Below are 21,452 nucleotides of genomic sequence, written 5' to 3' on the forward strand. Positions count from 1 at the left end.
ATAAGAACTCTCAGACATTGCTGGCTGGAATGTGAAACGACGCAGCCACTTTGGAAAACGATTTGGCAGCTCATCAGATCAAACGTAGAGTTAACTTGTGACCCAGCGGTTTCACTCCCACTTAGATGTCAAGAGAGTGAAAACATACACCCACACAAGACTCTTACGCAAATCTTCCCAGCAGCTTATTCATAATAGCCAAAGGTGGGGATGGCCATCCGCCGATAAGTAGATAAATGGAATGTGATATAGCCCACGACATGGATGAACCGTGAAAACATTACGCTAAGTGAAAGCAGCTGGTCACAAAAGACACAGACGGTGAGGCTCCATTCCAAAAGAGTCTCTTTTGGGGAACTAAAATGTCATAAAATCAGATTGAGGTGATCCTTGTGCAAGCCTGTGAGTATGCTGGAAAACAGTGAATTATACACTTTAAATGTGTGAGCTGTACGGTAGTGAGTGATAGCTCAGTGCTGACCTTGAACTTTCTTCCCACGGGGTCGTCTGGCCTAGGATGCTCACCCCCACTTTGGAAAACTCAGGCCGACTGTTCCTGTAACCACTCAACTCTCTTCCTCTAATCTCACTGCTCTCCCATCCATTCTTCCTGCTTCTGGCTAAAATAAGTTTCATATTATGTCGCTTAACCTTAACTGGCTCACTTTTGCCAACAAGATGCAGCCCCAACTCTGTCATGGCCTTAGATCGTGACTACACTTTTCCAGTATAGGTACATTTTATATTCATTTCTCGGGTCTGGGCTTAACATATTGCATACCCAATAAGACCATTAATTAAATCATATTGAAGTTATTACGTTAAAGCTCACTAAACACCGTTTAAGGGCTTTAGAACTGTTCTAAACATGAAATGATGAAACAAAATGTTTCTGACGGTGCTTTCGACAACAGCGCCCCTCAGACTGACTCAGAGGCAGGTGTTCTTTATTCTGAATCCATGCAGCTTGGGTTTGATGAGGCTGCAGTGCTTAGCAATTTGGCTTGTAAACTGCCTAGCAGCCTCCTAGAAATGTCATTACCTCTGAGTCATCCGTCTACTTTAAAACAGCAGAGAGGAAACAGAGTGAGCCCTCCTGTCTTTACCTTCCCTTAAAAAAAAACACTTAAAAAAAACCTTCATTTATTCAGCCACTGTTTACTGGGGGAATCTGTATATGGTGCGCTATATTAGGTATGCAGGCATCATGAAAGTAGCTGAGGCAGTGGTCTCGACTCTCGGCTAATGAGAGCTTAAGGTAAGTGTTCATGTTAAGCAGGTGATATCTGTAAGCCAGAAACTATGCTACGTGCTCTGGTCTCTGCTCAGCAGTCTACTAGACACTGAGGATCTGAGAGAGGGATTTGAGAAAAATAACCTTTTCCTGCCTCTAAATAGCTTGTAATCATTAAAGGAGATAAAGTGACACATAAGTCAGTGTATTTTATAAGAAGTGCGTGGTACAGGCATGTGAGTGCTGTGGTCATGCAGGGGGGGAGGGAAGGAGAGCTGGAGGAGCACTGGTCTCGAGGGGGGCTCAGAGGAAGGACCTGCGGACAGCCGCGTGTTTGAGAACCGTGGGAGAGAGGGCACGTTGGGACCCGGGGAGCTTAGGAAGTTTGGAAAGCTGAGGTCAGCATCGCTGTATGAAGAAACGGACTGTCTGAAGCTTGTTCTCGGCAGCCCGGTGGGTTTAAGCAGGCTGTTCCAAGGCGAGTTTATGACCAGGAGTGGGGAGGGGGCTGCTGCCCCACTGTCCTTAGCTCTGTGGCCTTGAGCCAGAGCTCTCCGCATCATCGCTGCCTCTCAGAGGAAGGGGTTGGGGGGGCGAGGGCAGGGTCTCTTTTGCCTTAAAATTTCGAGGATTCTGTGTTCCACAGTTGGGGAAAAGAAGAACAGTAAGATGGAGGCGTTTCCAGCCCCCAGCACAGTGCCTGCGCGTAGGTGTTCGGGGAGCACCTACTGTGTCGTGGGTGGATGACTCCTCTCCTCCTGCTCCTGCCATCTCTCCCAGGTCTTCATTATTACTCCCTTCCTCTTACATGCGCCTTTCTGTACCGTCATTTCCTTTCCTTTTCCATAGCTTTTCCTTAATCCTTTCTCCATGAGAAGGAATAAGTCTTAGGCTTGGTATAGAAGAATAGAGCTAATTTCTGAGCCTTGCAGCGGTAGCTGGGCCGCTGGGCTGTGCACCAGAATGAAGGCCCTGCCTCTGCCTCCGCCCTTGACTCGCTTCCAGATCTTGATCTCCCCCTTGCCTGGCCCCATCGCCTCATCCATTAGAAATACTTTCTTCACAGAGATGGAATTAGAGTTCACTATGAAACAAAATATGAAATTTTCTTTGAGGTACTATATGAGTAGGGAAAAAAATTAAATCTTAGGTGACATCATCTGAAACCTTTTAGATAAAATTTCATTGTATATGTTATCAAAGGTTTTACCAGTTGCATCTATTGAACATATAACCGCAGTAATTTTTCTTGCATCTATTATTTAATGCCACTCCTTAAGGGATCCCTTCCTAACTTAAAAATTTCTATGCGTACATGCCATTTCCTCTCTCTGTTCCGTTTCTTTCAGCTTGGTCAGATGTATTTCTCTGCCTTCTCTGAAGTCCCTTTTGTTAGTATTGTCTCAGAAGAACAGTGTATTTGCTCCCCTGGTGAACTGTCAGAGCAGAGACAAAAGGGAGACAAACAGTAGGGCTCCTACTTTGTCTTTCTCCATCAAGTCTATTAAAATTTAATTGTTCCAACCCTGAGAATGCAACACGTCTCCATGGCCCTGCTTTTCTCCTTCGTTTCCCCATCAGTCTGTGTATTTCCTCTACCGTGAGGTTACAGCATTGGAACAGTTGGCATGGTCTACCTGTCTGTGCCCATAAGAGAGCCACATGGTATTTTTATTTCACTGGTCAAAATGGACAGATTAAGAAATGCGATTTTAAAATGCTTTTATTTTGAGTTTATTTTCCTTGATTGTTGCTCATGAAGGCAGTGAAATAGGAGGTAACCATTGCACACTGAATTCCAACATTCCTTCAACTAGTTTCTCCGTAAAAATATAGCCCAAATGACTAACCCTTTATGCTGCTATAGAAATAGGGTTATAAACCATAGCTTAATAACAGTGAATAAATCCTAGTAAACTGTGGTTTTGGTAGGAAAGTGACAAATATAATATGCTTTGCATAGTGTTGTCCTGGCATATATCCGTCATTAAAATGAGTAGAAATTGGGATTTACTCAACAGAAAGAGGCATTTGAATATTCAAGAGGAAGGAACCCGGATCTGAAGTTTTCCGAAAGGGCAAACATTTAACAGAAGATTTACACAGAGGCAAAGTCTGAAACTACCGAGAACTTTGTAAATTCTTTTAACAAATTATGTAAAATCTTATTTGAAATGAAAGCTAGTATTTGGATTCTAATCATTTTATTAACTGAAAAAGAAAAGAATTCTTTGCCTTAAACTATGAATCACTATGCTTTACAAATCTGGGCCCAGCAGGAAAGGGCCCAATGTGTAGCAGCCAGTGCACAGAAGAGGGAGCCCAGTGCACGTGTGAAAGCGAGTTCATCCCCCTGTGACTGGGAAAATGTGAATTCAGACTATATGGCTGACCATTGCATGCCCATGAAATCAGCAAAAGTTTGGCAAGTGTGATAAAAAATTTTGACAAGAATATAGAGCAATGGGAACGTTCAAGCCCACTGTGAAAATGTAAGCTAGTGGGTACACCTGGAACACAGAGTCATCTTAAAGTTGTGCGTATCCTGAGATCGAGAAATTCCACCTCTTGGTGATTGTACTATAGGAGAGTTCTTGCTCGTGTTCATTAAGCAACATGTTCAATGCAGTATCGCTTCCAATGGCCCAAAGAAACCTGGACTCAACCTAACTGTCCCTCATTGGAATTGTAGTGCGCCCTACAGTGGAATACTACACAGTGGTTAAGAGGAAGGAACTAGAGATTATACGTGAACAAATTTCAAAAACATGTTGAGTGGGAAAAACAGGTTACAAGGGGAAGCTTATTAAGTATAAAAACCTGTAGAACAGAGTCTCTATTTTTATGGTATAAGAATAGCATAGAAAAGAAATAAGATGAGCAGATAAATACAGGAAATTTCCACTGTTTTTATAAAATTTTGTTAAACTGGGTGTTAGATACATGAATGGTTTTCATATATCATTCAGTATGACTTTTTATACCTGAAACACTTTATTAAACAGAAAAGATAACTCACATTTTTATTTTTCAAAATATCTTTTGCCAAAAATTCTATTAAATAATATACATGTTGCAGTAAATATACAAAGGAAAATTACTTTGAAAGAAGGTAGCTATTAATATATTCTTCTTAGTCATCTCTGGCTGCCAGAACAAAATACCACAGACTGAGTGGCTTAAATGACAGAATTTTTTTCTTTTTTTGGTCACAGTTCTGGAGCCTGGAAGTCCCAGATCAAGGTGGCTGCAGGGTTGGGGCCTGGTGAGGGATCTCCCTCTGTGGGTTGCAGGTGGCCTCCCTTTGTTCTATGCCCTCACATGGCCTTTCTTTGGTGTCTGCACCCAGACAGTGTGTGGTCTTGGTGTCTCCTCTTACAAGGACACTAATCCTATTGCATCAGGGCCCTGCCTTTATGACCTCATTTAACCTAAATTACTTCCTTAGAAGCCCCGTCTACAAATGTAGCCACACTAGGCTTCAACATATGAATTTTTGAGGGCCACAAACGTTCAGTCCTTAATATGGTATGGTCTCCTTGGAGAAAGAAAGAGAAAGATGGATGAGAAGTTGTGAATAAAAGCTACCTGAGGCATTTTTCATTTGTGTTCAGTGTTATCAGTGTACAAAGGACAGGCTTGGAGACGTAGACCCCTTTCTAAAATCTCAACACAGCTTCCTTTTTTCCTCCTCTACTTCTCTGGGGCTTCGTTAGATGCTTCGTTTTAGTGAGTTGGTATTTAATAATGAGTCTTGTCCTCTTTGATTCACTCTGCTTATTACTTTCACTTCTGTTGTTCCCTTTTCAATCATGTACTCTGTTTTCTATTATTTTTTTTAAAAAAAACGTTTTTATTGACTTCAGAGAGAGGAAGGGAGAGGGGGAGGAGGAGGGGGAGGGGGAGGGGGAGGGGGAGGGGGAGGGGGAGGGGGAGGGGGAGGGGGAGAGGGAGAGGGAGAGGGAGAGGGAGAGGGAGAGGGAGAGGGAGAGGGAGAGGGAGAGGGAGAGGGAGAGGGAGAGGGAGAGGGAGAGGGAGAAACATCAATGATGAGTCACTGATCAGGTGCCTCCTGCAGGCCCCCTACTGGGGATCGAGCTCGAAACCCGGGCATGTGCCCTGACCAGGAATCTAACCACAATCTCCTGGTTCATGGGTCGACACTCAGCCACTGAGCCACGCCGGCCAGGCTACTCTGATTTTTAAAAAGTTTTCATTGTTGTCTTCTATTTTGATGGCTGTAGACTTGGATTTTTTTTCCCCCTTGTTTGGCTTTCAGGATGTGCATTATAACAAATCCCGAGTATATTACATGTGACTCTCATAATTTTTGAATATCTTATTTTTAATTTACATTGATGTTATATAATCCTAATTAGTGTCCAGAATTATTCCTTTTTGGTAGTCTTTTTAATCTACTCATCTAGAATAAAATGTTTGTATTTTGAAATTATGTATAATCAGCTCCCCTTCATTTGCTTTCACCCATTTCTTATTATACATGTAAAATTTATACTCAACAAGAATTTGGACAATTACATGTGAAAGTGGAATAGTAAGCAAAGCAGTCGTGCAATTTTAGACATGCAAGAGAATTCCAATCTCTTTGTTTCGTGTTTTAAAATGCTGCCAGAGGGTTTGATAGTGTCTCTTGTTAGGTAGCGCATTGCTAAGGTGATATAAATGGTCCCCCTAGAGTGGAAATTCTTTGACACAGGACCAGCCATGTTGCATTGGTGCATGATGCCTGTGATAACACCATTCAGGCAGTCATCACTCTGTCGGTACATTTTAACTGAGTGACTACTTTGAGTCAATAAAGTTGAAGGAAGTCAGAACCTGTACTACTTTGGAGGAAAAAAGCATCGATTGCTACATTTTTTAGAATAGTGTCTGATAGCTTATTTGGTCAGTGTGACAGACGGAGAAACTAGCAGCACTGCTGAGTGGTCCTAAAGTGGAGAAGCCAAATTGTGCGGCTCTCGGGAGAGGTGCCTAGCAGTTCAGCGGGCGCCTTGCCTGTTGGCATATGGTAGGTGGCTTTGACTCAGCCCTGGGACACTTACCCCTGAGGAAGGGCTCTGAGAGCATTTGGCTTTGTGACGGGGCCTGGAGGCTGGGCACTCAACCACTGAGCCACACCGGCCGGGCTACTCTGCTTTTTATAAAGGAAGGGAGGCTGGCCTTGGCTCCGTTTCCAGAGGTGCACGTGGAAGGCTTGAGAGCGTTGGTGAGTGCAGCAGCCGAGGCACACTGGCCCGCTTCAGTGAATTAAAGTCGTTCATCATAAGGGATTTTGAAAAGTACTCTACACTTGTTTATTGATTTCTTTTCGGACATTAACTAGCTTACTGTTCCCTGCAGGAGGAACAGCTGAAATCTCACGAAAGTAAACTGAAGCAGATTACCACCGAGCTGGCCGAGCACCGCTCGTACCCCCCGGACAAGAAAGTGAAAGCCAAGGAGATAGATGAGTACAAACTGAAAGACCACTACCTGGAGTTTGAGGTAGGCTGGGCCCGGGTGTAATGAAAGCCGGCACCTGAGTTATTTTATGATCTTTCCATGAGGCAGGGTTTTCTTACAGTTACTGTAGCTGTGGGAAGTGTGCCTTGTCCCTGGCTCTAACCTGGGAGCTCCAGGCATGGTCTCTGTCATGGTGGCCCATTATGTTTATGATTCTGTTTCAGCATCAAAGATAACTGTCAGATTGTGTGCTTGAAAGCACGCCTCCTGCCTGGTCGGAATGGCCGCTGTGAGAAAAAACACCAGCAGCAGACAGATGTGCTGGGGTGGGCAGCTGCTGTCTGGTTTCTGTGTCTCTTCCAAGAGAGTAGTAATATTCCAGGGCATCTGTACCACCCCCTCTCTGTCCGCTCATCTCCTGGTGGACGCTTAGGTTACTTTCATACCTTGGCTATTGTTGATAACGGTGCAGTGAACATGGGGGGATGCATGTCTTTCCAAATTAGCGTTTCCCGTTTCTTCAGATAAATACCCAGGGGGGGATTGCTGGGTTATATGGTAATTCTATTTTTAACTTTCTTAGGAACCTCCATACTGTTTTCCATAGTGGCTGCACCAATTTACAATCCCACCAACAGTGCACAAGGGTTCCCTTTTCTCCACATTCTTGCCAACACTTGTTTGTGATTTCAAAGTCCCAGTCCTTTGTCTGAGAGGAGCTGGGTTCCTTCTGTCTTTCCACAACATCGATCTTTCCCCAACAGCCTTTGTTAGTCATGTTTCTGCCCACTCTCTCCAGACACACTTTCATGCTATTATTCAACTCCTTTCTTCTGCCCTAAGTGCTCTTCCCCTCATCTTCAAGATGCAGCCCAAATCCCTCCTGTGAAAAGCCTGCTCTAAGCTTACGAGTTGGGTTTACTCTGTAATTGTCCTACCACAGCTGGCTTTATGTTCAAGTTATTTCACTTTGTATCTATAGTGGATCCCATAACATCTCCCCTGCCCAAGGCTGTGAGCCTTTGGAGTGCAGGGACCTCTAATTCATGTCTAACCTTTTCTCTGTGCTTGCTGTTGAATTGAACAGGATTTCATGGAAGCGTTAAAGTCTCTTCCCTAGTTATAAAATGTTTATTATAAAATGTGGCACTTGATCCACCATAGATCCCTGTACTAGCTTTCTTCACGGCCAGGCAAGTCCTTACTCCGGGCAGACGAAGATAAATTCTTTTAGTAAAGGTAAAAGTCTGTTAGCACAAACTGGATGCCTTACCAACAGAAGACTTGAACAAATATTTTCTAAAAACAAACAAAAAAACTAAGCAGCTCATCTTTCCCTGGGCTTGTTCATTCCTGGGAGATGGGAGTTCTCAAAAAGCAATCATAATTCTTCACGCTTCTAGAATGGCTTTCAGCTAGGCTCTTTTAGCTTCACACATGCTAATTAAATTTACCAACACCTCAGTCCCTGGCTCCTAGCCCTCAACACCTTGCTTGGCTCCCCTGACTGAAGGCTGAGAGCTTGTCCCCAGGAGGTGGGAAGGGTGGCGAGACCAGGGAAAGGTTGCCACTGCTAGAAGCACGTCCTGCTTTTACATCTCCTGTAGTGCCCCTCTCCGACCAGGTGTCCCAGCCAGAGCCAGCATTTTCATCTCCTGACACGGATGTAGACAGGCTTTATGGGGACAGGTCTTACATTCATCAAATTGTTGCCTCAAGGAGCCTGAAGATTGCATTCCAAGGGCCCTCAGCTTATTAAAATCAGACTCCTGTGCTAGTATATCAGGCATGTTGGATTGTCTGTCAGGCAGCATGAGCCTGTGTTTACCAGGAAGGTAGAGGGCACCTCACTTTACAGATGTTATCTAAAAAGGTTTTTGTAAAAGTAACTGTTTTTTAAAAATGCATCATTATTTTTCACTCACATGAAAGTGAAGTGTAGTGCATCTTGTGGGGGTCCCCTTTGCTATTTCAGCCACGATTTTGACCTGTGTTTACTGGTGGGGATCCTTTGCATGGCATTAAGCTCTCTGCATTGTAAGCAACATCAGCAGGTCGCTTCATTCCTAGATAGGGGTGTAAGAAGTATTTACCACTTTATATCCTTTATTCACTGCTTTAGCCTCAGCTTCTAGAACATGGAACGAGTGCTCAGTGCATATATGTGGAATGAAGGAATGGAATTGTATGACTGTATGTAAAAGATAACATCACTCAAAGATGTTCCATGAGAACACGGAGTAGCTCCCCTGAAAACAAACCTGAGGGACAGGGAGGGCACAGCAGTGACTGCAGTTCAGTGAGGACCCCCTGGGCAGTCACAGCAGGGGAGCTTTAGTCTGCCTGTGGCCCTGTCACCAAGGAAAAATCACAGGCAGGAATTAGCTGTCACTTATTCCCAAAGTCAGGGCCACCCTGGGCTTTCAGAGCAGTTCTTAGAGTTTTCACATCTTGGTAAGGAAAATGCTATTATTTTGTTAGAACATTAAGCTGTTAGTAATAACACTGGGAGTTGCTCCTAACTTTTTGCATTTCAGTTGTTTATCTCCTAAGTTGCTTTGAGTACAAACAGTTCTTCATGGAGGCCAAATTCACAGCTCTTTCAATCCCTTAGAAATTCTCCAAAAGAAAGCACACAAAGTAAAAAGAAAAGAAATTCTCCAAACCCTGTCAGTAAATAGTTAGAAATTCTGGTAAATAGGTAGGTTCAGGCTTTATTTGTAAGTCTACAAAAGGTCTGCAGAGAGCCAGGAGACTTCGATCTTTCTTAGCTTGAGCCTGTTGGATATTCAAAAGGCAGCAATAGGCTACACTGGTGAAAGGCATTCCTCTATGTGTCTCTCCTGGTTGACTGTTAATTAAGGGGGTGGTTTTGTTTCTGACTGAATTGGTGCCCCCAGCCTGTGGCTGTTGCTTTTTAAGAAGTGTTCACCTGGAACCTAATCTCACTTTTGAAGGAGTTATTAGGCATCACAAGTCTACATTAAACACACCATCATTTCCCAATTTCTAAAAATAAATATCAGAAATAGCCTCATTTCTTTACATTAACATATTTCTACTTTATTCAGTTCCAATTTCACTTCAAAATGTTTGAATTGATCTCCATGCTTCTGGTGCATTTGGAAATGTATCAAGATGTGGGGTGGGTGGATGGTTTGTATGGGATATAAAAACTCTGGGAAACTCCTGGGCTCTAAGAGAGGCAGCCCCATTAAAGAAGTCCCCATGATGGCACTGTAGTTGGCCCCAGAGATTTGGCTATATGTCTCTTTAGCTTTAAAAAGAACAGCAGTGAGAAAGTGAAGATAGTGTTTACTCCAGGGTGGTTTTTGTGTAACATTTAAGATGTTCTCAGTGGCTTTGTTATCGGTGGAAGTGGAGTTCTTGGGATACCTGGAGGAAAATAATTTCCTGAGGCCCCCACGGGAGGATGGGGTTCTATGGAAAGCTTTACTGATGATGTAAAATTAAGGGGGTTTCTCTCCAAGGTCCCATCGCTGTCCAGCCCACCAAGGAAAAAGTCTAATCTTGTCTTCAAGATTAGATCTGTCTTCAAGGGCTGGAATTAAGGCCACTGCCCAGAATTTCTGCTCCATATTAAAGTCCAGTCCAGGCCAGCATCTGGCTAGCTTAGCTTTTGTTTCTAGCTCTAGTCCATTGCGTGTGGGGTCCTCATGGCCATACACCACGTGGCTACTTAAGACCACATGGCAGGTGAGTGCACATCATGGAGCAAGAGAGCGCAAGAAGGGAAGGCTTCTTTGTTCACCTGGGATTATGTATTCTCAAGTTTGGGAGGAACCAGAAGCTTATTCAGAATAACTAATCAGCTTCCCAAATTTTCATGGGCTTGCATTGGGGTCCACTCCCTAGCCAATGATCTTTTTCTTGACTTCACTGTGCATGCGCCCATCTCCCCCTTTGTCCCAGCCGTTCCCCCACTGATCTGCAGGGAATGGACAGGTGGTTCCCTGGGGAGTGTGAAGCTGTAGCTTCTTGGTGAAGCTGCCCAGATGTCCATGCTTATAATGTCTGGCCTCCCCTTTGCACTCTTCCTATTATTAATATTAATAAACTAACTAGTTATGAAAATAACAACTTAAGTAATTAATTCTTGGACCTGAGTAGGGAAAGGGAGACTGTGTAGCAGCCCAAACCTATTAAAGACGTGACTGGAGATGAAACATGAGTACCTCAGAGATATCAGAGGTTCTGTTCCAGAGCTCTGCAATAAAGCAAATGTCACAGTAAAGGGAGTCACACGAATTTTTTGGCTTCCCAGTGCATATAAAAGTTATGTTTACACTATGCTGTAGTCTATTAAGTGTGCAATAGCATTATGTCTAGAAAAGCAATGTACTGTACATACTTTAATTTTGAAAATGCTGAGTGTGCTGTAAAACATTTACTGAAAAGGGATCACTGAGGGTCAAGTTAATAGAGGCTCCCAAGGTTCATTGTAGAGCTGGGTGAAAACCTGGTGGCCAACACAATGCCGCTGAATTTTAGGTAGTTCAGCAGACCAAATGTCAGCAGGTTTTTGGCCAGCACAGTGCTGTGTTTGTTTTCATTGTAATCTGAACACACCTAGGGAAGGCAGCAGTCTCCTCCCCACCCTCCATATTACATCACGTCGGGTGAGGTTTCACGGTGTGTTGTTGGCCTGGCCCCGAAAGCATTTGCCTTCCCATCGCTGGTGCAGAGGCTAAGCCAGTTGTGTATGTTCTTTGTCTTAGATCTTTGCATGTGGGCTTTGGAAATACTGTCCCTTCATGGTTAGAAATTGGACACTTCCAGGTATTTGTGTTTGTAGGTTCCAATCCAGCAGGAAAAAACAGTTCACTTCCCTGTTGGCTCAGATGCAGAATAAAGTTCCCTTGGCTTAATGCACTAGAGTTCAGGCGAGTGTCCCCTCCCGAATTGCAGCCTGAAGTAGAATATGCTTATTATGGCCTAAGACACTTAGGACTACACCAACCACACGGCGAGGAAACTCAATTTTAGAAACAGTCAATGTCCACTATAACAAAACATGTAGATGTCTTGGGGCTGAATATTTTAAATCTAGAAAATCTAGGACATTCTTGAGACATGGTACATCTTTTTCTGAATTTCTAATTTTTGGCGGCATGTAAAATGTCATGATTCCCTCAAACTTAATGTATTTGAGAAGAGCACGTTCCATGCAGCGTCATTAGGGAAACTCAAAACAGCTCATATCTAGAAGTGAACATAATACACATTTCTAGCTGTACGTCCTCCGTTTTATTGTTGGGTTGTTTGTTGCTGGGTGGGTGGGTGGTCTGGTGTATTTCTTTTTGAACAAGTTCTCTGGTTGGATCTTAGCCCTTTCTCCTCAGATTGCTCATTTTTCATCTGTCCACAGCAGATAAGTGATTTTCACACCATGGACCACTTTTCCTCTCGCTGGAGCCGTGCAGGGGCTTATATCTCAATACAAAGCCACCTGTCACAAGGCAAATCCGCTTCTGAAACAAAATCATCTAGCTATTCATTTATAAGTGGCCTTGATCATAAAAGTACAAAGATAGCAGTTATTACCCTTTTTCTCCCTGGCGGAAGCGAGGGAGAAATTCCATTAACTTACTTAAAGAAGGTTAGTAGCAAGTCTCAGTCTTAGCAGCGGAGTCCAGCCGGGAACCCAGTGCCATCCCCCTTATAGAAGACATCACAGAGGTCATTGTATGTCCGGATCGAGAAGCTAAGATACCGCAGGTTGATAGAATTCTTGGGGAAATTTAAGAATTTTTTTAGCAGAATGCTAAGTAGTATAATTATGAGTCAAAGCTAGAGGCGTAAGGTCAGCAGTTGCCTGAGCTCGAGTCCGATTATAATAGAGACATAATCCTCGCCTTGCGACGTGGAGTTGTGTTTGGTGTGACGTGATGAGAGAGGGCTAAGATGCTCTGAACTTTAATCTGTAAACGATGACATGTGCTTTTGAAAGGAGAAGCTTGGCAACAGGACCCTTTGAATCGCATTTTAAATAAGTGATTGGAAAGAACTAGGGCCATATCCCAGAAGACAGAATAAACAGCCAGCCATGTGACTTGAAACGATTCCCTGTCCCTAACTTCCTCCTCGTGCCTGCAGTGTCCTCTGTGACAAGGGTCACTGCTTCGAGTTAAGGTATTGTCGGCAGGCAAAGGGCAAATACTTGAGTAATAAGTGAGTAAAATTGGGGAATGACTCAACTAGAGGTAGGTGGACTTTTTCGTCTTATCCTTGATGTGTTTATTAACACGTCTGTCCTCTCTGGGCCTCAGTTTCTTGGGTCTCAAAATGAGATGGGACTGGGTGAACTAACCTGTAAGGCCCCTTTCAACTCTATACGTACTTTTGAGGAGAGTGACCTATTAACACCCATTAGTGTATTAGAGTAACTCACTCTCACCCTAAGGGTGTTAAACACAGAACGAGAATGTTTCAGTTTGGGGATGTCAGGGGATCTAGACCAGCTCTATCCCCTAGAGATATAATGCAAACCACATGCATAATTTTAAATTTTCTAGTACCTGTAGCTACATGTAAAAACTTAAAGAAAACTGGTGGAATTAATTGTAATAAGACATTGAAATTTAATACAACATATCCAGAATATTATTCCAACAGGTAATCAGCATGAGATATTAAGCTGTTTTACGTTCATCTTTCCCTACTACTGCACGCCTCCAAATGTAGCATACACTTTGCACTCGCGGCACATCTCATTGCAGACCGGCCACACTTCCCGTGCTCCGCAGCCACATGGGGCTCGTGGCTGCTGCGTTGGCCAGCCCGTGTGCAGACCACGCAGTCTGCTTAAAGGCCCGTCGGGGACCAAGAGGCCTGATAGCACCCTGGGTTCAGGCTCCGTGCTTACTGTGACAGACAGAAGCCAAGCAGATACGGTGTGCAGGTGTGACGTACCTATATAAGGCTTACAGTGGTTTGCAGATGGTTCCACTCTGATTCAGCGCCTGTGCTGTACCAGTTGTTTAATATTTTGATGATTATTTCTGGGTAGCGATGCAATGAAGAGGAGGCCTACCTGGTGTGAGTGATATGCTCACCTGTAGCCTTGTAGCTTTTTCCTCTCAGTGACTTGTGAGATAGGAGAAAACGAAATACATTTCCCTCATGGAGAAAGTTCCCAGGTAAACAGTGTAAATAGCCTCCTTCCCAGTTACCTCATACTTTCTGGTAAGTGACCCACCCCGTCTGTTTGCTGATGGCTGCTGCCCAATCCTTTCCTGGACCAACTCTGGAATCAGAACAATGAAAGGGGTATGCTTTTTGTTTTTTTGTTTTTGTTTTTTTTATTTTTACCCAGAGTACTTGATCTCTCTCTAAACCACATTAGATTTCTTCTTACTGTTTTCTAGAAGAATCTGCATGCTTTTGATGTAAGAGTTTTAAAAATAAATAAATAAATAAAAACATGTTTACTTAAGTACCTGATCTGAGATGAAGAGGTTTTTTGTGGGGAGCAGACTATTGAGGTTCCTTGGGTATATCTACTTCAGAATTACTCAACAGACTTACAATGAAAACTTAAAATGTTTTCAAAAATATTTTCTCTGAAAATATTAGACCCATAAAAAACCCATATGCAAGCCAAGCGATGTTTGCTGTAAGAACACTCAGCGCAGCGTTCATTGGAAGGCTAGACGTCGGTTCCGCTTGTGTCATGTAGACTTCTTGCAGGAGCATTCGACAGCTTGTCTACTTGTGCTCCTCCCTAGGCACACATTTGGAAGCAAGATATATGGAAGAAGACACAGTACTGACCACACATCCTAAGGAACGTGCAGGGTACTTTCATAGTAGCTTTCTTCCCGGACTTGCTCTGGCCTTGACAACATTATAAAATAGGTAAATCATGGCTATGTCCTTTCAGTGCCCTCTTCCAACTCCGTGGTTCACCATTCCCTCCCAAAGATCAGTAGTGTGTCTTCTTCCTTATATCTTGCTTCCAAGTCGCTCCCACCTTCTTAGAGAATCCTGGAAAGTTTACAGCTGAAGGTGGCTGCATCCCCTCATTCTGCCCATGTGGAGCCCGAGGCCTGGAGGGAGTAAGGTCTGGCTGTTCAGTGTTTTGACTCCACTGGTTGGAAGATCCTTTACCACACAGGACAACACTGACACAGACCCGGTAAGATTGTAGCCTATGAGACTTCCCACGGGAAGGGGTGTTTGAACTGGGAATACAGAAGGTGTAAAAGTGCTTTAAGCTCAAAAACAGTTAATACATATTGGGGATGAAAGGTCAGGGGAGACCCTTGAGGAAGGTAGCTTACAGCAAAGGTCCTTCAAACCTCCTGAAATCCTACTTGAAAAATGTCCTGGAAAGACTGACTGTATCCCCTCATGCCTGCCCTTGGCCTTTCTGGAGCTATGAGCCTGTGACAGATGAGCTGCCACAGGAAAGGTGCCTCTGGGGCCATTCGTAGGACTTAGAGAATCCCAGTATAATCAGAAGTATAAACAAAATATGAACTGAAATAGTAAGAGCATGACTTGTATAAAAATGTCATAACAACCTAAAATTTTGTTTTAGACATGAGCTCCCTAAGGAAAAATTTAGTGAGAGACAAACTTTTATCCTACAAGAGCTAAAAGTTAGCCTTTTGTCCAGATAAGTAGTGTTTCTCTAGCTCAAATTACTCTTCTGGGCATATAGAAACTTAACTTCATATCCCTGTGTTTCAAAGGACTTTTTTTTTTCCATTTTACTTGACATCAGGTTTTTTTTAAATACCAGTAATTCAATCAGAGTGATTTGGTTTTTTAAGTGAATTTTTTATACTCAGCTATTGTCAAAACCCTCCCACATGGCCAAGCTGGGTGGGGCCGTCAGGAACTGGCGTAGCCAGAGCTCCAGTTGGTGGGTTGGAACTGGAAAATTCATTTCTTGAATTTTCCACCTAGAAAACAAAATGTGTATCTTTTCTAAGTGAGCTTTGTGGACTTTTAAATTCATAATTTGGGTTTACTTTTTTAAAAGAAAAGAATCGGGATACTAATACAGACTGGGTTTATAGAAAGAGTTTTGAGAGCCGGAGAAACAAAAGAGTGAGACGTAGCAGTGTTTTAAAAATTAGTTCTCAGCGGGAATCAGGAAGACTCTCCTTAACCCAAGTCCTGTGCCCAGGTGGGCCCTGAGGAGGGCAGGAGCAGGGCCAGGAGGCGGGGAAGGTCCTTCGGTGGCCTTTGAGCTCTGTTTTCTCTCTGGGGCAGTGGAGTTGGCCTGAGTTGGCCTCTGGCAAAGACTGGGTGCCATAGGAGCAGGAGCAGCAGAACCGGCACACTGAGGCGCCCAAGACATTTCCTACAAACCCAGTCCTTTTTCTCTGCACCACAGCTTTTTAACCTCTCCTGCTTGTATTATAAGAAGTAAGCTTTTTATTTTAAAGTGTTTTTCATTGAAATCACAAAATTTACTTAGAGAGTAACAGAGCCGAACGATAGAAACAAAGGCATTGAATCCATACTTCCTAAGGATTTCCCAGAAAGCCACAGATACAAAACATGCCAACCAAAAAATGTGTATATTTGCTGTATTTAGGCAGTGGGTTACCTCTGCATGCTCACGCCTGATATGGAAGTAGCATACTTGAGAAGTATTTCTACATACTTGAGAAATATTTTTATAAGTAATTGAAGACCAACTTAATAAATTGATACAATAAAGAAAAAAAAGGTAAGGAGATTACAGAGGGAAGAAAGGACTTTATTTTAGTACATAAAGAAGCCATTAAACATTTGAATTGTCTTTAGCTCTTGCCCACAGAAGACTTCATGAAAAGAACAAATCTTAAGGAGGGAATTAAGAGAGAGGGTTTGCTGAAAGGACCAAACCACGAAAACAATATCTAAAATTTTCCTTAGGGAGCTCATATCTAAAATTTTCAGATAAGAACTTACAGAAAGCTCTGTTTTGAATGTAATTATTGTCATAAATTAGTTGGTATTGGTGGGTGAGCCAGCTGATCAAGGAGAAAGTCCATGCAAATCAATTCTGCCATCATCCGCCAACGAATGCAAACAGTCTTTATTTAAATAAGCAGTTACTTCAAGAGCGCCTTCTTGTTTTGTCTGCTTGTTTTTATTTTTTGTTTTGTTTCTTTTCTTTGTTTTCCAGTATAGAGGATCTAGGAGCAAAACGTGGTTTGCTATGTACATGACATTATTAGTTTCTTCTGGTTTCATTTTAAGATGGCCTTTTACCTGCCCCGGTGAGAAAGGAAAATGTCAGGAGGAAATGTATTCAGGATTTGATTGTTAGAGCTGTGAGGTCTGAATGCAAATGGCAGTACTCGGTTACAAGTGCCAGCGCAGTTTTATTTCCATTCAGGTTGTTACTGTCGTATTCATATCAGAGGTCAAAAGGAGATGATGTTCTATTAAATAAAATAAAAAATGATATGCTGGGCTCAAGAGAAAAGAAACTGCTCAGTCGGATGCATGCAAATTTATATGTGGATATGATTACATTTCTTTTCAAATACATCAATAGGTGTGATTTTTTTCTTAAGCAGACAATTAACATTTACCTTAAGCAGCGGCTTGCTTGGCCTTGGACGTGGTATTTTTTTGTTCCTCCCTGGTAGGCATTGCTGCTAGTGAACAGGGATATGGTTTTCTACATACTTGAGAAGTATTTTTACAAGTAATTGAAGACCAACTTAATAAATTGATACAATAAAAAAAAGGGGGGGTAAGGAGATTACAGAGGGAAGAAAGAACTTTATTTTAGTAGATAAAGAAGCCATTAAACATTTGAATTGTCTTTGGCTCTTGGCCACAGAAGGCTTCATGAAAAGAACAAATCTTAAGGAGGAAATTAAGAGAGAGGGTTTGCTGAAAGGACCAAACCACGAAAACAGTACTCAGATCCTTATCTGCAAGGAGTGGCTGCTGGGCTGGGATTTGGTAAAATCCCACCTCAGGGGTTTTTTCTGATAGTGGAATTAGATTATGTGCTTATGCTGTTAGAAATCTATTCACACTGTTGGAGAATTCCTAAGGACGGATGCTGGGCCTGCAGTTCTGACATTTTTTAGAACTGATCTGAGAATGAATCAGCAGAGGCTAAGACAAAATCTTTAATAACCTGACCAAAGGCAGCAAATTGTCCCTGAGGCACAGCTTACTCTCAAACCCTCTTTGCCCTTCTTAATCAAAGACATACCTGGAAGGGCTCCGCCGCAGTGAAGACTGAGTGATGATTCAGGAAAATGAATCGATGCCGTACTTACTAGTTGGTGGCAATGTCCACACCAGACCACCTGACCCCAGGGCTATTCTTTTCACTGTCACAAGCATGTCACAGACTCATGTTTTACATCCCATCACATTTTCAGTCCTGTCTGGAACTGCATTAATTCTTACGTAGTGATTACTTTGTGGTATGAAATTATATTAATTAAAACATTCAGGGGTTTTTATTCTTCCCTTTCTTCCTTCTGGCCATGAATACTATTGTCAGAAAAAAAGTATAAAACTTTGATATTGTTATTGTTTATTTGTTAATGTCAGCTATAGATTCCTTTCTGTATTAATACTGATGCGGCTACTAGCCTCCGACCCAGGGAGCCTAGGATTTTAGGTTAGTGTTAAAGTATTTATGGTGATCCTGATACATTACATGTAAATTATCATGCAGAGGAATTCAAATAGAAATAACCGTTGGCAAATCTTTATCTTTTTAATGGATGCTTTTGCTGCAAGGTAAATTTAGAGGCTGCTCTTCATGTATGAGTGAGATCTAGTAACTATCCAAATGAAGACCCAACATAGTCCATATACAGAGGCCCAGTTTCTCTTGATTTTTAAGCTGAACATGGATAATAAAATTTGGTCTTCATTTACTGCTACATAAGAGATACTCAGAACATGTGTGTCTGTTTTAAGACCCTCAAGAGTATAACAAACTACTTTTTTTCTCTGTAGAGAGAGAGCCCGGTGGTAAGCACAGCCGCCGGCCCGTCAGTGCAGCTGTGCAGGGTTTGCTGTGCGCACTCAGGTGGATGTGGGCGTGGGCGTGGGCGTGGGCGTGGGAGGACACGGACAGACTTCTCTGAGTGGTGGCTCATGAGCCCCAGTACTGCCACACAGGGTCACACCTTGGTGATTTTGTGGGGAACATGGGAATGGCTGTGCACCGAAGATTAAGTGTGTCCCAGGGGTTACTGACTTAGGAACTCATCAGGCATCTACTTCTATGTGTCTATATCCCCATTATTTTTATTTTTCTAGAATTTGCCATATTGAGAGTTTGAAATACATTTTTTACTAGATAGGAGAAATTTTATTTTTTCATTCATACATTCAACCAATGTTTATTTAGTGTGTTCTATGTGTTTGTTATGCTGGGAATATAACCAAAGCCCCTACCCTCATGCAATTGCATTCTAGTATTGGCTGGGGGAAGATAAACAGGATTTTTTAAATAAATATAAGGCTGATGGTAAGAAGTGCTAAGGAGAAAAATAAAGCAGTGAACAGCAATACAAGTAGGTATGACAATTTTAGATGTAAATGGCCAGGGAAGGCCTCAATATACAGGTGACATTTGAGTCAAGACCGAAAGAGGTAAAAGAAGGGAGGGAGTAAGCCCTGTGGATTCCTGGGGGAAGTGCTTTGGGCGCAGAGAGAACAGCAAGCACCCAAGGTCCTAGGAGCCAGAGTGTCTCCTGTGTTCAGGGACAGCCAGGAAGAGAGATGCTGGCCCGTGGTGAGCCCTGGAGAGCACTAAGATTAGACCAGAGAAGCAGAAGAGGGTTGGGACGGATTAGGGTTTTCTAGCCCTCGTAAGGATTTTTAAGGATGAGCGATTGGAGCAGTGATGGCGCCCTCCAACTTCCATTTCAGTCGACAATTCTCTTTTGGGAAGAGCGCATGGGGTGGGGGGGCGCAAAGAGGGAGACCAGTTAGGCGGCCACCGTAACAAACCAGGCACAAGATGATGGTGGTTGGTCCAAACCAGAAGCGGTGGAGCTGGGGAGAAATGGTGTGATTCTGGGTGTACTCTGAAGGTAGAGGGACAGTTGCGAACAGAATGGATGCGGGATATTGAAGATGAGAAGCACCGAGGAGCAAAGTTTTTATTGTCAAAGTTCCATACTCGGGGTTTTAGAAGTACCTCTAGCCTGTTCTCTCAATACTAGAATCCTGATCGTTAGCTGGCTCCACAAACTGGTGCAGAACTCTCAGCGTTTTGATTCACTCAGAGCCTCTCAGGTGTCCTACATGTTGTGGGCTCCTAGGGAAGGGCTGAGAGGACTGCACTCTGGCATCCAGAGTTACAGCAATTGATACAAAGCTATTACTGGAAATAATAAAGGAGCCATTGATTTGATATTTATTATGTGACCAAAGTACAGCCTATAGTGGATAATCTCCATCAATAATTTGTGGAGTTTTTCTGAGATAATCTTAATATTTTATTATTTTCCTTTGTTATTTCTTTTTTTTTTTTTTAATATATCTTTATTGATTTCAGAGAGAGGACAGGAGAGGGAGAGAGAGAGAGAAACATCAATGATGAGAGAGTCATTGATCAAGCCTGCAACCCGGGCATGTGCCCCGACCGGGACTCGAACCCCAATCGCCTGGATCTAGGTGGAGGCTCAACTGCTGAGCCACGCCCGGCCGGGCTCCTTGGTTATTTCTTTATTAAAATTAGGACATGTATCCTTTAGCAATGCTTTCAGCTGCCGTGAACAGTGGCTTACCCCCCAAGGATATTTATTATTCGTACTTACAAGAGCTATCCAGAGGGACTAGGGAGTCTCGGGGTTGGATCCAGCTCAGTGTGTCGTCAGGAGCCCAGCCCCCTTCGGCCTTCCCACTTTCCTCAGGCCCTGCTTGTGGTCCTTCAGCCTTCACCCCGCTGCCCCGGCTCACGGGGTGCAGCTCAGGGAGTCACCTCCACGGCAGGGAAGGAGTAAGAGGGAGGGGCTGGCGCCAGTGGCTCCTCCTCCAGAGCCTGTCCCTTGTCCCTCCTGTCCGAAGGCACAGCCGCTTTCCCAGAAGCCTCTCAATAGACATGTTCTTGTATCTCATCGGCTAGAATATCACATGATCCATTTTAGCCACAGAGGGGCTGGGAAAGTAGGTATCTGGGCTTTATCAACCTTTGCAGGGGGAGGGATGTAGGAGGAGGGGACTGAGAATGGCTTTTGATTGGCCAAACCAACAGCGTCTGTCAGAGTAGTCATCCTAGCACATGCGTTCATGTGTGTATTTTCATCTCCAGAGAGGAAATATCGTGTGAGAACATGGGTTCTGGAGTCAGGTTTCCTGAGTTCAAATCCCAGCTTCACATCTTTGCAAACTAATTCCTTTAAGAGAGGGATAATAGTGTATTGATTGTATGTGATTATTGTGTTAATGACCTGAAGTGCGCATGTGGGCATTCCATAAATGTTATCTTCATCACCAGCCAAAGCTTGGCGCCCCACATAGACCAAACCCAGAACAAGCGTGAGGACTAGAAGCTTTTCCCCACTTTGAACACAGCAACTTGAAAGAGTAGCTTCCAGTAGTTTCAACTTCCTAATTACTGACTTAAAACTGAGATATACAAAATCTCAATTTAACTAGAAAAACGCCTGAAAGATTTATAGTCATAACAGAATTTGCTTGCCTTTGTTGGGACAGTTTATAACTGACATGTTCTTTTGTTTGGAAATAAAACACTTTAGGCCTGTAAATCCTTCATGTGTCGAAGTGGTACAGTGAA

The 21,452-nt window shown here is 43.2% G+C and overlaps 1 protein-coding gene across 7 annotated transcripts in view; it reads left to right on the forward strand.

Moving 5' to 3' along the window:
- Positions 1-21,452, forward strand: part of PSD3 (pleckstrin and Sec7 domain containing 3) — a 461,071-nt gene that overhangs the window by 433,714 nt on the left and 5,905 nt on the right. For all 7 annotated transcript variants that reach the window (XR_013998104.1, XR_013998105.1, XM_081127019.1 and 4 more), the window contains one exon: positions 6,599-6,742. Coding sequence is in view for 5 of the 7 variants with exons in the window: in XM_081127019.1 (XP_080983145.1) it covers positions 6,599-6,742 (144 nt within the window). In the remaining 2 variants the exon portion in view is untranslated. The remainder of the gene's footprint in view (positions 1-6,598; positions 6,743-21,452) is intronic.

This window comes from Miniopterus schreibersii (genome assembly GCF_964146895.1).
Source record: "Miniopterus schreibersii genome assembly, chromosome: 2".
In the NCBI taxonomy this organism is placed as follows: domain Eukaryota; kingdom Metazoa; phylum Chordata; class Mammalia; order Chiroptera; family Miniopteridae; genus Miniopterus; species Miniopterus schreibersii.